Source organism: Olea europaea, unplaced genomic scaffold (genome assembly GCF_002742605.1).
Source record: "Olea europaea var. sylvestris unplaced genomic scaffold, O_europaea_v1 scaffold1300, whole genome shotgun sequence".
NCBI lineage: Eukaryota > Viridiplantae > Streptophyta > Magnoliopsida > Lamiales > Oleaceae > Olea > Olea europaea.
Window position 1 is genome coordinate 84,457 of NW_019230466.1, and position 16,960 is coordinate 101,416.

Below are 16,960 nucleotides of genomic sequence, written 5' to 3' on the forward strand. Positions count from 1 at the left end.
GGGGGGGGGAAGGGGGGGAAGGGGGGCGGGGGGAGGAGAAAAAGGTGTTTGTTGCCCTGAAGAGTGAGCCGGGGACAAATTTTTTCTTATAATGGGCTGATAGACAGGAAAAAAAATCCCATAAAAATTAACTTTAGAAAACTAAATGGGCTTGGGCCCTGCCCTCCGCCTCTGCTCTGAAGTAGATATAAGGTGTCGAATTTAGACTAGCTTCACTTGTGGATATGATGCAAAGGGAATTTGGAGAGCCTTGATCAGAAAATATATTTCAACTCAAGGGTGAATCATTTCTACCCTAGAGGGACTGATACAGCAGTGGAAGCAACTCGGAGCATTAAGAGATGACTGTAGCTCAAAGGAGCTCCACATCGGCGCCAATGTGATGAGATGCGGCCAAGGTGAATGGAGGAGGAGTTCGGCCATCTCAAAGCAATGGGCGACCACCCCTGTAGCGGCCAAGGGGGGAAATAAATTCCCTGCATGACATCCCCAGCCAGCCCTCAAGTTGGGGACGGTCCTTGTTGCCCCCAGGGTAGAGGCGGGTCACCTGATCTGCTTTCTTTTTAATGTCCTCTATTTTTGGCCCTATTTGGAGGGCATTTTGGTCTTTAATATTATTAAGGGTTTTCTACTTGTTTGGACTATTTATTAGCTTTCATTTTAGCACTTTGTTTTCTTGGTGGTTCTTGAATAAAACGTTGAGTGTTTTCTTGCATTCAATCCCTTATTGTGCTCTTGAGAGATTGATTGTTTAGTTCAAGAATTCATTTTCGTCAAATTTCAACACACTTTTGGTTAACATGAATTACACAGAAGTGAAGCAAAAAATGTCATTTGATTACATTGTTAAGTACCACATTCTATCCACCACCACCAACCAAAGCAAACACAACAACAACAATAAAACTATGTCAATTGAATAACACAGCTGTAGATCAGGGTAGTACCGGTTTTCCTTATTATTTCATTTTATTTTGCTCCATTAAAAATTTATTTACCAGTCTCCTTCCAGTGCTGTTTTAATGGTTGGGCGAGTGAGAGTTCTGTGCCTAACTTTCATTATTATTCCCTTTCTCATTTCATTTTTTGCCTGGTTTTATTTTGCAGGGCAATGCGAAAATTGAAGAGCCAATCAGAATCATCACTCCTTTATTCCCTACGATCAGAAAGAGGGGAGAAGATCCTGGAAGTGGATGGAACAGTCACGAGCCAGCCCGTTCTTGAACATGTGGGAATTTCAACATGGCCTGGTAAGTTGTAAAATTTGTGTACTCAATACAGGGAACATCATAAAATTGACAAGATCTCTTCAGTTTATCTAAACATCTATGGACATATCTATGATTGCAGGTCGGTTAACTTTGACAGATCACGCTCTATACTTTGAAGCTCTTCGTGTTGTTTCTTATGATAAAGCAAAAGTATATGATCTAGCTGATGACTTAAAGCAAGTTGTTAGACCTGAGCTGACGGGACCGTGGGGGACCAGGCTTTTTGACAAGGCCGTCTTCTATAAATCAATTTCATTGTAAGGCATGGTCACGCACACTATTTTCCTTGATACTTCGACACACATGCACCATCATTCTACATCCGCTATATTGTATCTCCATGTTTATATTTGAAAAGCTTATGGATTCTTTAATATTCCTTTTGTAGATCGGAGCCCGTCGTAATGGAGTTTCCAGAGCTTAAAGGTCATACCCGTCGTGATTACTGGTTAGCTATTATTCGTGAAGTTTTATATGCCCATAGATTTAGACGTAAGTTTGAGATCAGTTCTCTAGAGAAGGATGAAGTGCTGCTGAAAGCGATTTTTGGGATTCTGCGTCTACAAGTACTTGAAGAAATGGGTTCTGCAATCCCTGTTTCCTGTGAGGCTCTTCTTATGTTCAACGTTTGTGACCAGCTTCCAGGTGGGGACCTAATTTTAGAAAAACTTGCGAACATGTCTACAATGAGAGAATTAGACCACACAAACTCAGCCAAATCTGGAAGTGGGATGTATTCAATTTCAGCTTTAGCAATTGCTTCTAATTTGGGATTTGCGTCAGGAACAAGTTCTAGTGTAGCTAGTGAGGCAGGATTGTTTGTTGGTGAAATTGCTGTTGGAGAGAGGACTCCTTTGGAGAAAGCAGTTGAAGAAGCTAGAAGCAGCTATAAAAAGGTAGTGCATGCGCAATCTACAATAGATGGAGTTAAAGTTGATGGAATTGACACCAACTTGGCAGTGATGAAGGTATTGACTAGATGTGTAAGGATATAATTCTTTTTACTTGTATTCCACAAAGAATTTAAAAGAAAGAAAGATGGCGGGTTCTGTGCTGTTCCGAATTTTTTGTTTAGCGAATTAATACTGATCTCACCTTCTCTCACTGTTTTAGCATTTTGACATATGACTGGCTGCTTTAGCACATATCTTTAATATTCTATACTTGGGTCAAAATATTATTTGCTTGTTCTGTCATTTTCTTAGCATGCTAGTGCTGTAATTTTCACAAGCATTCAACCACAGAAGTTTTTAATCATCACATGCAATTGCAGGAATTGCTTTCTCCTCTAACTGAAGTTGGAAATTGGCTTCTTTCTTTGCTTTACTGGGAAGACTATTTGAAGTCCTCGGCATTCTGTTTGGTTTTCACATATATTATCTGGAGGTGAGAAGGTTTTCTGTAAGTTTCAATTTTCTAAATCATTTTCAACTTGAACGAAAGATTTCTATGGAAGGTGTTCTGATTCCCCCTTCTCTCTTCCCCTCTCCTGTGCTTTGGTAACTCCCTTCTGAAATGAAGAAGAGAAAAGTGCCAAATATTCACTTAGATGATAATTCCACCCGGCAGCAGTTGTAAGAAGAAAGAGTTTTGTCACACCTTATTTCATACACATTATTGATCATCATTATTTGGATCATATCATTGCAATATCATAATAATCCTTGTGACATCATAGCATTACTGTCATTATAAAATATTCATTACTGTCAATATAATGCTCATTATACAAAAGACCATTACCTATTGCCTTGTAAAATCACGATTCATATCTTCTTGTCAGGGCACCTCATTGTAAAAATATAATCCATGATAAAACAGTAAACTCACCACCAAAAACTGGATTATTTAAATTTTGGCATTTATACCGTAAAAGTGATATTTACAATGCCCATATAATACTGTATCAGGTATTAACGTCATCAGTATCATCACATTACAGAATATCATCATCAAAATTCTCATTTAACATCATAAAGTCCTACCACCATATTAGGGTCATCACCTCAGTCGAAGACTCTTCAAGTATCACGTTCTCACTCCTTTTGAGGTATTCCATGTTGCTTCTTTCAGGATCACAATGGTCCCATATCACAGAATCACATAAGTTTTCTGAAGTCCACACATCCTTGTGTACAAGTACGTATACATATTTTTTAAAGTATGGTGAACTACCAATCAATATAGTACCAGGGTTTTACAGTTTTTAAGTAATTAAATCTAAGAAAAAGAAATAATGGGGACTATTGTCATTGACTATGCTGTGCAGCCGCCTCAATTTTTCGACAAGGTGACCATGAGAAAAAAATGCTAAGCGACCCCTAGATCAGATTCCTTGTTGAATGATTCCGTAGTTTATAAATTAAACTTGATACGGAGTGGAGAAATATATTTTATTATATACATTTACATCAATAAGCTGGATGAGTATGCTTTGTGAGATAGACAATCCATCAAGAACCTAGATGCAGCAGTCATTTATTTGATTTTATTCATGTAATCACGTCAAAATCGTAAAATAAACAAATAGGTAGTTCAAAGGACTTATACACGAGTATGTGAGATAGAGGAACAACTAAACAAGAGTACCTAACATGTTGATAACTCTTAAAGAATCTTCTAGGACATATTCATGATTAGGTATTTCAGGTCTTACTCTGGAAACCTCGCTGAGAAGCACTTCTTACTGGGTGATGGATGGCCCAATTATCTTTTGATATTAGAAGATATGGAAGAAAAAATGTGACATAAGTTGATACCTCATCAAAGAATCTTCTTTGGGGACATTTTTATCGAACTCGATTACCTAGATAAATTATCAAAATATTTCTTATATTCAACTAGCCGTTTTTAATGAAATAAATTGCGACAACTGAAATTTTAAGGAAAAATGGATAATAATATTGGCAGAAATGCATTTTATATCTAATCAAGGATATTAGTTTGAAGGATACAATAGAATTACAGTGTGTAGTTAAATAACTGAAAGAAGCAAAAGAAAAAGAATATAGGGAAAGTAGGCATATTATAATTTGAGTAATGTTATTTAGCACCACTAGTGTCTAACATCAGTTTAAGTTGGAGCACTAGTGACATTAAATTACAGGTTCATTTAAATACAAGAAATTATGGCTTATTTAGTAGGACTTATAATATGCTGGCACATTGACTGGTGTTAAGCACCACTGGTGCTGGATAACATTATTTTTATAATTTTATGAACATGTATCATGCATACGTGTGAGTAGTTTATCCATGTTGACTTTTTTTATTGTGCACATTCATGATTATACTACATTAATTCGAATAACTATAAAACTTAGCACAGAACACCAAATAAAATATCTGAAGGTCATAATATTTGACTTGTCTAAAATATATGACAATATCTTACATTTATATCTATCTTGGTTTTCATACATTTTTGGTAACAAATTATAATTGTATCATCCCAAGTAACATGGCATGACTGTTCTTAGGAAAGCCTTGTTGAGAAAAGGGTAGCTATGGTGTAGAAATGTCTCTATTGCCTTGACTGCTGTATTTTTATGAGCACATCATGCAACTGATGCATTTTCAAGAGTCAAAAAGAATCTGAATGGATTCTAAGGAGAAAGAGACCTAACTGTAGATTGACAATCATTGTATATGTACTAGGAAAATAAGATAAGATTAGATTAGATTCAAATGGTCGCGATAAATTTTTGATGTAGTTAGAATTTTTGGAAGTTCCCTTAGACATAAAGTCGTTACAACTATAAAATTGGAACAATAGACTATTTATCTACTATTTATGGAACTGGGATTTTAATTTACATTAGACTATTTGTCTTCTTCTTCCCTCGTGTCTCTCCACTCTTCCTTTGTCTTATTCTGTTTCTCTCGCCCATTTTGTATACTTAGCAATACTTGTTTTGCAGAGGTTGGCTAGGTTATGCCTTTGCAATATTGCTCATCTTTTTTGCAGTCTTCATGTTGGTCACCCGTTGTTGTGGCCAAGGAAAGCCAGGCTATGAACTCAAAGTAATAGCACCCCCTGTAATGAATACCATGGAGCAACTTTTGGCTGTTCAAAATGTAATTTCTCAAGCTGAAGAGGTAATCCAGGATGGAAATGTTGCTCTTCTCAAATGCCGTGCCTTACTTTTATCCATTTTTCCACAGGTATTATTTAGCTTGACGAACTAGCTTTCTCTTGTCTTTTTGTTTTGGAAAACTCAATTTGTTATTGGTAAATTATTTCGTCAACAGGTTCCAAATACTTCTGTCTCTTTACATGCCATACACCCCTGTATTAAGTCTGGACTAGATCAACTAATTCAATGGAGAAACTACTAACTTTTTCCCTAAACCAGTGCAGTTCTGTAATTGGCCAGAACCAGGAGAAAAAACTCATTAGAGCCGACTAGCCAGTAGGTTTAAATTAAATCTGGAAAGATACTCCTACATTTTTTTTTATGATGACAGCTTTTAGTTATTCTTACAACATCGTTTTTAATAAGCTATTTTTTTTTTCTGGGACAAAATAGACCCCCGAACACATATCTGTAGTTTGAGTACTTATAACGAGAGGTCTTATTGTGGTTCTCGAAGAAACCTTGCTCCCCTACTTGCCCATTTGAATGAAATTTTCTCCTTCATACCTCACTTCCCAGGGCATCTTCATTTTTCCCTCTAGACTATGCAAATTTCCAGGCGTGCTGCCCCTTTGTGCATCTTCCGTTCCCTTGCAGTAATTCCACTAAGAATTGCCTTTTGATAGAAGAACATATTTATTGGTACGAGAAAGAAATAAGTAATTGAACAACATTATTTCCTGTCTGTAATGCAAAATTAGATCATTTAAAGAAAAATAAAATAGGTAAAGCAGAACTAGATAGAGAACCCCTGCCATGTGTCAAGCATTAACTAGAATACAAGTCTTGACAAGCACAGCCCTAACCTGAATGAAGCTGATGAATCACTATCTTAACACAAGATTTCTGTCAATCCAAATGGACTTCACAACAACCATTATGGCATAATGCCAAAATAGCGAGTGTGTTTGGCTACGCTTCATAAAAGCCCAAGCATGTTTGAATATGTTACTTTTTCTTACTCAAGTTGAAGAGTGAGTCATTTATTTTGAAACTCACTCATACTTTACAGTTAAAATCTGTATCTTATTATCAACTTTAACCAATTAAAAAACTGATATATTTTAACAGATTTATATTTTTATAAGTAGACTTCTAAGCTTAGCAGCTCGCTATTATTTTCCCCAGTCAAACCCTAAATTTAATGAGAAATAAATCGACCAAAAGTTTGGGTAGTACAGAACTTCCTCCAAACCTCAAATGACAATTTATCGAGTACATCTCTCGAGATTACAGGACAAGGTCTTGGGAGGTGTTCATGTTTGTAACAAATGATTTCTGTCATCTTTTTAAGAACCAAAGTTTAGGTGAGTGTGTCTAGTTTGTAAGTGTTGAGATTTAGGGTCCATCTTAATAAGATCAACCTTATTAAGTGAAGAAGCCCAAAATCTTTATAAATTGATATTTATTTAGGTATTAAACCGATGTGGGATACCTCTCAAGATGGTGGCTCATTTGGGCAGACCAATCTTGAAATCTACGGGGTGACTCTGATACTATGTTAAGACTTGGAGTCTGTCTTAATAAGATCAACCTTAATAGGTGGAGAAGCCTAAGATCTTTATAAATTGGTATTTATTTAGGTATTAAACCGATGTGGGATAACACATCCCATAACAGTAAGGGAAAGAATTTAAAGGGAAATGAGATTAAGTTTGGCGAAAAATGAGGCCTAGAATTCAAGAGCCAAACTTTGCCAACGGTACACAGGTGATGACATCTATTTGAGAGTTAATTCTAGATATGGGCAAAGGTGTACATTTCCAGTCTCCCTCCCACTCATTTATCAGAAATGTACACGCGTTAGGAACCAGCACTCTCCACCCAGTAATTAATCTCTTCGATTATAATTTTTTTATGGTATTATTATTGCGATGCAACATATTTAGTAACTGCATTGCAAATGTCAATTCCCATACTCAATTGTTGTCAAATTGAATTTTCTTTATATACACTTCCAATTCATGAAATTGAGTGCATTATTGCAAATCTAATTATTGAGTTGTAGCAAAGATGAAACGAATATGTTCACAATTGCCGCATTTAGCAATTATCACCTATTTTGCTCTGTGCTTGTGGCGACGCTATATATTATTTGCTGCCTTTGTCAAATTAGTTATTCCACACTTCTAACACGAACATTGCTATTATGCAGGCGACAGAAAAAATTGCTATTGCACTCTTGGCGATGGCTTTACCGTTGGCATTGTTACCAGTAAAGTACATTGTTCTACTTGCTTTTCTTGAAACATTTACAAAATACTCACCTCTTAGGAGAGAGAGCACTGAAAGGTGGATGAGAAGATTGCGAGAGTGGTGGTTCAGTATACCAGCTGCTCCTGTTGTTCTTGAAAGGGTTAAAGAAGATAAAAAGAAAGAGTGACGTAATATTTTCAACATTGTTCGTTCGAATAACTATCTTGAGGATATCTTTGGATTGTAAATTTGTAAATATGGATATAAAAACATTTGTCTTGTAATTTGAGTGTTTCATGGCTTGTATGGATCTTGAGTGCTTTTGATCACAGAACTTTTCAAAGTGCTCAAAGATCGTAATGGTCTTGCCCCAGCATGCCGAATTGGCCTTATTATTATTATTATTATTTTGAATACTGTTATTTAGCACCTATTAGTCTATATGCTGGCATGTGATAGGTCCTAACAAATGAATACTAAATTTTTATATTTAATTGAACTTATAATTTAATGACGCAAGCGATGCTATTTAGACTGGTGTTAAGTGGCGTCAAATAATATTTCTTTTTTTTAGCAGGTAGTATTTTCTTATTTTGAAGTTTAGCTCAACAAAATGCTCAACTGTTAAAACTTAAAAAGGAAATAAGCCCAATGAAAAACCTAACTTAGGAACATAACTTTCACTACCAACGAGCAAATCAATGTTAATTTGGAGTATTTATGATTTTAAGAATTATAATTTTGTCGAAAACTTGAAACATATGTACGAAATTTCTAAAAAAATTTTGGGGTTATATTATTTTATTTATTGATTTAGAATAATTAAAATAAATATTTGGCGTTTGTTAATTTATGAAGTCTACTTATATTGCTTTTATTGTAATAATGTATCATCGTCTCCGTAGTTGAATAGTCTAAACTCTTATATATTTTTGATTAATCGAAAGAATTTTTCCTTGTCATTTTATTTAATTGTTGTCACAAAATTGCTTTACCTCATGTAAAACCTTCATCTTTAAGAAAAAGATAAATGTTCATCAACATTAATTGGAAACAAGATTCAACAAATCAAATTCGATACCAATTATTTCTTGTTGAACGACAAAATGAAATAAAAGAAATGATTATTTAAAGTTAATCATCTGAAATTTTTTCTCCAGAACTCTCATCACTGACAGAATCATTAAACAGTTTCATGAAAAGAAAATCCAAATTCAATCTTTTTAGTTATAGTCTGCATCAAAATCCTATCCTAATTTATTCAAAATTCTGGCAAATCCTTCATAGCATCCAGTGTAGAAGTTGAAAAAGAGCTTCTCATCTTATGCATGAACGTCAATGAATCTGTGTCGTTATAAAATGGTGGAGCTGATGATAATATATTAGTCGAATTCGGATGAAAACAAGGTAAACTATTGAATCCGGGATTTGGAGGAACGAACCGCGAATTAACCTGGGAATCTCCGAAAGTACAGCTGCTACCATTGATATTCTCATCTGTCACAACTGAGGAAGACTCATTATCATCATTGATCACATTTTTCTTAACATTTTCGTCGCTATATCCGTCGTTGCTTTCAGGTTTGAGGTTCGCAGGTTCATCCTCGGATTCGGAGGGTGAGTACCCGGTGAGCTTTTGCACCAATGCCATGAAATCTCGAGGGTGCGTGTGAATCACCTTTGGAGAATGCGTGTAAATGATGACGGGATAGCGCGGCTGAGGTGGCTTGGACGCGACACCATTGATAATCGACGACGACGAAGATGGCAATTTCTTGATGAAATGTGAGTCTTTATTGATCTTCAATGGTGTTGGAATCGTGCCATTATTGGGTAATTCTTTGTTTACGTATTGGTCATGGAGTTGTCTAGGACTCATTGTAACAATATTGTAACAATGAAATATGAATATAAATGTCTCTCTCTCTCTCTCTCTATCTCTCCCCCTCTATATATGTAGGAATTGAATTTAAGTATATATAGTGAGAAGGGGTGACACGTGGCTGGTTTTGTGTGGTAATTGTTGGCCATGAAGGGGATACAGAAATAAGGGAGGAGTGACAGATGGGAAAAGTGAAGTGGTTATCGGATTTTAGTTAGCAAGAGAGTGATGTGAGCGCCAAGTGCGAGCTAGGGTTTGTTAGAGGTAGAGAAGAAATAGATTTGTGCTACATTTGATATTGTGAATTGAACAAGATTAGATATGATAATGGACAGAGAAAACTTCCCTCCGAGTAATTGGGATTATAACATGAACACATAATGCACGTTTAGTATTATGGAATGAATAAAATTAGACATAGCATCATCCACGAGAGAGAGAGTATGGAGTTGGATGTACAAAAAATACGTTTATGGCACGTTTAGTATTGTGGATTGAATAGTTATCGAGATAATAATAGAGAGAAAAATGATCGAAAGTATTTGACTGAACGTTTCTGACACGATTATTATGAATTGGATGTACAAAAAATACGTTTATGGCACGTTTAGTATTGTGGATTGAATAGTTATCGAGATAATAATAGAGAGAAAAATGATCGAAAGTATTTGGCTGAACGTTTCTGACACGATTATTATGAATTGGATGTACAAAAAATACGTTTATGGCACGTTTAGTATCGTGGATTGAATAGTTATCGAGATAATAATAGAGAGAAAAATAATCGAAAGTATTTGGCTGAACGTTTCTGACACGATTATTATGAATTGCGGGGAATTGATCTAATAATTGGATTTGAGAAATGAAAATTCGCGGCACATTGAGTATTATGGATCTAATAAGACTCGACATGACAACAAATTCAGATGCATCTTCTCTACTTTATTCTGGTTCATATCCGTACATTCTATCAGCATGGAATTGATGTTATTGGAAAAATTATTTCTAGATTAATTTTAAGTACATAATTTTCTTTTAGAGGAAAGCGACAAATTATAGCTTTTGAGCATAGTGATGGAAATACCCAGCATTCTGTTTCTCATATCACCATTGACTTGAAACTGGTGAATTGTGATTGGTTTCTGGGAAAAAAAATTGCAATTTCCGGTCATATGTTACAAATCATTTGTATTACAACTAAACAAAAAAGAAGCCATGCAATAAAATTATTAAGGGGTACAAGTTGGAAAGTTTTTCAAAGTCTGAGTAGCTTATGAGAAAAGCCCAACACAAATTAAGCCCAGCATAGGCCCAAAACATGGCATGGCCCACTTAGAGCAGAACTGGAGCTCTCTTGCTTAGTTGCTATATGTCTATATACAAGTGTGAGAATCAAAAGACAAGGTTTAATAGTCACAACTAATAACCAAGTCCATTATTAGTATGGCAGACTGAACATATGTCTAAAACTGATATGATAAAACTAGATCGTCAGACAAAACAGGCAGTAATTTAACAACTCCCTATACCTTCACATCACATATTCACTTGACAAAAAAGGAATTAAAAAAATCATCATTTAACTGCCATTCAATCACCTGAAGTGCACATTTCGAGTGTTGACTAATCCTGAAATTCTCGGTCCCGTCCCTTCACGTAGAAAATTTTGTTATCAGCTTATCAACATGAATGATAATATCATCGATGAAAGGTCGAACTGTTGCTTGAGGCTGCAGCATCCATGTCACAAACTGGTGGAGTGCGTCTGGATATGGAGGATTAGGGCCATTCGGCCACTTTATCTGGGCATTTATGATGGCTAACTGTAGGCTACCACCAGATTCCCCGAGTGCATATTCAAATGGAGATACGCCGTACCTATGAAATGCAGCTGTAAGTCAAGCGAGGAGATAATAAAGAGAGAGAATTTGAAGACAACGGAAGCTAAAGAGAGAAGATGACTAGCTAAGCTTAAAAATAAGAAAAAATTATTTTTAAGTAACTTTTTGGTTTCCTATAAGTTACGGTTCCTTACTCTAAGCAAATAAAATTACTTATTTTAATAACGACTTTTTCAAAATAAGTACCTTACTGCATGGGCCACCAAAAGACACAGAATTTTCTAAAACAGGAGGAAGAGAATAACAACAAAGTTAATGTGGTAGAACCTGAAAAAAATCATAATTATAATCTCTGCCAGAAAATTTTTATTTCTCAGCTTTCTTTTATAACATGGGCATCTGTTCAAAATTTGACACCTAGTGGACTGGTAGAAAATAATGTAATTAATTATCAACAAAGGAAAGTGTTTCCCACAACAATAATACTTTTTTAACATAGCATTTTACAAAGTCAATTCAAACTTCAGTTGCGTAAACACAGTTGTTGATTAGGAAGATTAGCATAGCCCACAAATATTCGTGTACAACCATAAGCTAATGTTAAAAATAATAATAATAATAAATAAATAAATAAATAATTAATGAGTTCCCTGGAGAATGAACTCCGGGAAGGTAGAGTCGAAATTACTATGATAAAACATGCTTATTTGTATCGTACACTATTTTGGTGTTCTGAATTTTCACGAGATATCAGAGTTGATTCCCTGGACATCAATATGCTAGAAATCAAATATTTTAATATATGAAAAAGAAAATTTATTTGGTAAATCAACAGTAGACGTATCCATGTATGAAAATAATTGCAGTTAACTGCCAGATAAATGGTTCTGACTTGTCAGTGAGGCAGGTGTATAATAACTCTTAAGAATAATTCACCCTTTTCTCCACGAGCACAAAAAACATAACTGGCAGACAGATTAACATAATAACAGCCTTAGTGTATGTCCAGTAAAGAATTTTGTCGAGATGTCTAGATAAAAGATATGGATCCTACGGAATGTGCGGATAAAAGATAGCATTTGACCAGTTTATTTGCTAGAAAAGGTTTTACCAAATATAACCTCAAATAAGAAACTAAAGATTCAAATCAATATGAACAGATCTTACATGATTGCAAACAATGTGCAGCCTAGCGACCAGATATCAGTTCTCTCATCAATATCTGCATGGCTTGGGCAATCCCATAATTCAGGAGCTCGGAAAGGTGCTGAACAATGCTCAGAAGCCCATTCCTACATAATGAATACACAGATGTCAAATTAAAAGCACCCTTGGAAATGCAAAACAGACATCAGGATTGTGAACCGTGCAAAATGGACTCGCTCAAATATAACTACGAAATGAACTCGCCAAATGCTACATGTCACATGCGAAACCATAGACTAGATGTGGCTGTTACCGACTAAATTATAAAATCAAGATGGACACACATCCAATGACTGAAAAAGGTAAAATTATTTTACAGATCAATACCTGCAACTGCAATGCTTCTGTACGCGACCGAATCTGCTTTCTTGCAGGACGAGAACTTCCAAAGTCCATCAATATTGCCAAAGGTGACTGTCCTTTTCTGTATGTCACAAGGACATTACCAGGTTTGACATCATTGTGAGCGTATGGAGTCTCAAAACTGTGCATATGCTTAAGCCCTGAACAAAGCTGCAGATAAACACTCATTTATCAGTAAAATGTTCTCTCGTCATAAAGGCAATATAGATAAGTCATTGCCTATGAAACCACTTGCTACTTATAAGCATTTCAAACAAATAACATTAACTAAAAATTTAATAAGTTAGTGACTCAATATACACAACTTTAACACAGCAATTAAATTTGTATATACCAAAAAAATAATGTCGTGTAGAGGAGGCAGAACTAGTTTTTCCACCATACCTGACGAAATATTTGAAGCACATCTGAGGTAGAAAAGAACTCCTTCTTAGCTTTCATAGTGTTTGCAATGTCAAATAATGTTCCATCCAAATGCACGGGAAACAACAAATATGCTTCATGCTTCCAAGATTGTTCTTGTGATGCCTAGCCAATGAAAAGAATCTTTTAGACAAATTACCCACTCAATCTCCATACATACCTGGAAAATAAGTAATAGACAATTTCTATAGACGCGCTTTATAAGAAAATAACATCAGGGCATTCCATCTCGTATTCATGAGAAAAGAAACCCACAGGCCACAGTTGACATTCACAGCCAATCTGCTATCTGAAGTGTTTCAAGAACACAGGACTGCAAGAAGTTACTAGATATCAAAGCTCCAGCACCTTTGGTAATAGTACCCATTTTACAGCATGTTAAATCTGTGTATAAAAATAATTTCTAGTGTAAGGAATGCTAATTCAGAAAGATTAGAAATCAGGGAGCAAAGAGTGAAGAAAAGTAACGAAATTTATACTATTTGTGAAGTCAGGCCCTGACACGGCATGCTACCCCAGAAGGTTAGTAATTACTCATTTGTTCTTTATTATCGTTAAGAGATTATCCTAATAGAGTTAGTTGATAATGTAACAACTGCAAAAAAATTAGCACATTTGGTAATAGTACCCAAAACCCGAAGTCAAAGGTCATATAAGCTTTTCTCTTAATACATAATATCTGTATTTACTTGCTCAAATTGGGGATACCATCATCACCTTTTCTCAGCGCACTCAAAACCTGCTTTTATATCAAGCAAGAATTTGAAGCTCTTCATTCCATCATATACTGACCAACTATGATGCACCGAGCGTACACATGCATCTGACACAACACATGTCGGATACGACTACACGTACAAGTTGACGATACGTTGATTAAATTCTTTAAATTTTTTCATTTATATAGTATAAATTTATTTTATACTTGTTATTAATTTTTTTATGTTGAAATCTTTTAAATATAAGTACCTATTTCTTATCGCGGGAATGGTTTGCATGAAATAAGGCATACGTGCTAGAGAGTAAGATAGACACATAATATTATTATGTGAGACGATACGTGTATAAAATCTTACACGATGAGACTCCCTGGATTAAATGTACAAGGTCTTAGACCATTGCCTTTTCTTTTGTTATAATTTATAAATTCCAAAAGAAGACATAAATTGTTGCATATTACATTTTATGTGAAAAATACAAAATGGGATTCCCCTTGGATCTACAAATAATATTAGATGTAATAATTCAGTTTGAGTATCATTTGACTGACTGTTGAAAAGGTATTTTAATCCCTGAAGAACTAATGGTTCACGAGTTACAAGACAGCATCCTGAAGTCATTCAATTGTATGATAGATGACACCAAAGATCAAGTATTTTGATTGAATATAATTCCCCCCAGTCATAATTTATCCAAAAGCGGGCCTTCAAGTAGATGATTGCATACAGAACATCACTTGAGGTTAATGCCAAACATGCTTCAATGGTTGATCGGGCTAGAAAAAACTCCCGAACCGAACCGAACCGAGCGGTTCTTCTTAAGTTAAATACCCAAATGGATATCTGAATAGAGAATCGATGGGTTCGATTCGGTTCTCGATTCTAAATCAAGAACCCAAGACCCCCCCACCCCCCCCCCCCCCCCCCCACCCACACACACACAAACATGCCTGTATAAAATTTCCATTTGGCTCAGTTTGAACATCCACTCCATGCAGAAGAAGCACATAAATTAAGATATGTAACTTTTTCCTCTTTGGTGAAATTGGAGTAATTAGGCACGTAGTTAGCTAGTTCATATGTATCCGTATTTCATTTCGACAGACATTTTAGTAATTAATGTTCCTGAAAAATCAAACTTCCCATACCAAAAATTCACATCAATAAAGCCATTAATTTACCTTTCAAATCCATCGAGACTGACAATCTCTAAAAAGGCAATAATACAGACCTATAATATATAACTTTTTTAAAGTAAGAAAATTACTGGCGAAAGATACTTCAATTTCCAGATCCGTAGCGAATAGTAGGAAATTTTGGGATATTACTTCAGAGTTGCACTATGTTCATGCAAAGGCCCTTCTTTCTTGGTTCAAATCAAAGCCAAAACAACCACCCATAATCACAAATAAAAAACCCAAATTCCCAGATCCCATGTCAAAACCAAAAGATCACATACCAAGCAGACACTTCTCTAAATCAATAATTAACAACTACACTCGTAGACATTCAATCAAACACTCGAAAATCCAAAAGTACGGGGAAAAAATTACCAGAGACATGAGAAGAGTCCCTGATTTTTTTAGAAATTCCAGGGTTGGATGGATCAGATATAACCTCCTTGACGAGGAAAACATATGCAAATCCACCCTCTCCCAGCTGCCTCAAGATCCTGAACCGGTTCTCATTGATCCAAACATCCCCTCCACCATTAACGGCGTCGTAAAGGGCATTCAGTCCCGAGAACGAACAACCCATCTCAGTATATATCTATCGATTCGTTTGCTCCTCTCCAAGAAATCCGAAATTGAATGCAAATGGCCAAAAAATCTCTCCCTCTCTCTCTCTCTACACCCTAGAGCAAAAAATTAGTGTGATGAATTGAATTTAATACATGAGTAAATACTTACTGGTACAAGTTTCCCATCCCCAGATGGAAACGTCAACGGTCAACTTGTCTTTGGACAGAAATTACATAAACCTACGTGGAGTTGTTTTCGAAATTTTGTGATTTCGGTAATATTATTTTTTGTTTTGGATTAATTGTACAATTTGTCCCTAACCTATTACATAGTTAGTTTCTACCATTAAAACTTAGAATAATATTTTAGTCTTAACATTTTACTTAATTACAATTATTCATCGATCATAAAAGTTGAATTAGTAACGCCCCGATTCGCATGGATCGAAACGTCACTAGATTAACTGTACTTTAACCGTAAATTTATTTAACTATATTTTTAGTGAAAGGTATAAAGATTAAATTTTAGAACTTAATTGAAGAATTTTTTTTATTTTTTAAACAATAATTCAATATTAAAAGAAAATAATTTCAAAAATATTTTTAGAAAGGGTTCCATGCATGTAACGACCGTTGACGTGAAAATTTTTGGAAAAACTTAAAAAAGTAATGTCAATGTTTTAGTTTTTGTTTCAAACGGTAATTGTTAAAATAAATTCGTTTGCATAGCTATCAACCTCAAAATTTCATCAAATTTTAACATAAAGTGGAAAACTCCTTGTAATATGACATAGTAAAAAATTAGCTCCTTCGGCATCATATGAAGTATTAAAATATTTTTCAAAATTCAGCAGCGACTCGATTGGAAGGTAAACCGGTGTAGTTCAATTAAAATAACATATAAAATTCCACAGACATTAAAATCTCATGATTTCAAATTTATTCAGTAGCTAATCTATGAGACTATCAAATTCAATTGATTTCATCCAGAAATTCTAAGTAATGGTCGAGTTATGAATTTTTGTAATCAAGGCAGAAGCTGAAAAACAGTAATACTAGCTAGTATAGTTTACCTTAAGTGACATATAAGATTCCACCAATATCGGATTAACATGATTCCAAGCTCATTCAGTAGCTAACTTATGAGGCTATCCAACGCCACTGGCCTTGTATAAAAATGTT

At 35.1% G+C, this 16,960-nt stretch overlaps 2 protein-coding genes and 1 pseudogene across 7 annotated transcripts in view; 1 reads left to right on the plus strand and 2 right to left on the minus strand.

The window, feature by feature from the left end:
* The window catches only part of LOC111374835, a 10,468-nt gene extending 2,434 nt beyond the window's left edge, over nt 1-8,034 (plus strand). For 5 of the 6 annotated variants that reach the window (XM_022997572.1, XM_022997573.1, XM_022997575.1 and 2 more), the window contains 6 exons: nt 1,108-1,250; nt 1,351-1,528; nt 1,660-2,239; nt 2,545-2,657; nt 5,192-5,435; nt 7,563-7,856. In XM_022997572.1, coding sequence (XP_022853340.1) covers nt 1,108-1,250; nt 1,351-1,528; nt 1,660-2,239; nt 2,545-2,657; nt 5,192-5,435; nt 7,563-7,790 — 1,486 coding nt within the window. In that variant the 3' untranslated portion in view covers nt 7,791-7,856. Of the gene's footprint in view, nt 1-1,107; nt 1,251-1,350; nt 1,529-1,659; nt 2,240-2,544; nt 2,658-5,191; nt 5,436-7,562 lie in introns of all 6 variants that reach the window. The other variant, XM_022997576.1, reaches the window with a different exon arrangement.
* Nucleotides 8,035-8,721: 687 nt separating this feature from the next.
* LOC111374821 (VQ motif-containing protein 20-like) lies at nt 8,722-9,546 on the minus strand. The gene has a single exon (XM_022997560.1). The coding sequence runs from the start codon at nt 9,480-9,482 to the stop codon at nt 8,865-8,867; it is 618 nt and encodes a 205-aa protein (XP_022853328.1). The 5' UTR covers nt 9,483-9,546; the 3' UTR covers nt 8,722-8,864.
* A 1,160-nt stretch (nt 9,547-10,706) lies between these two features.
* LOC111374836 lies at nt 10,707-15,952 on the minus strand (annotated as a pseudogene).
* Nucleotides 15,953-16,960: the final 1,008 nt, after the last annotated feature.

Excerpts from the sequence above, each read along its gene's own strand:
- LOC111374821 (XM_022997560.1), bottom strand. The coding sequence starts at position 9,482 with ATGAGTCCTAGACAACTCCATGACCAATACGTAAACAAAGAATTACCC.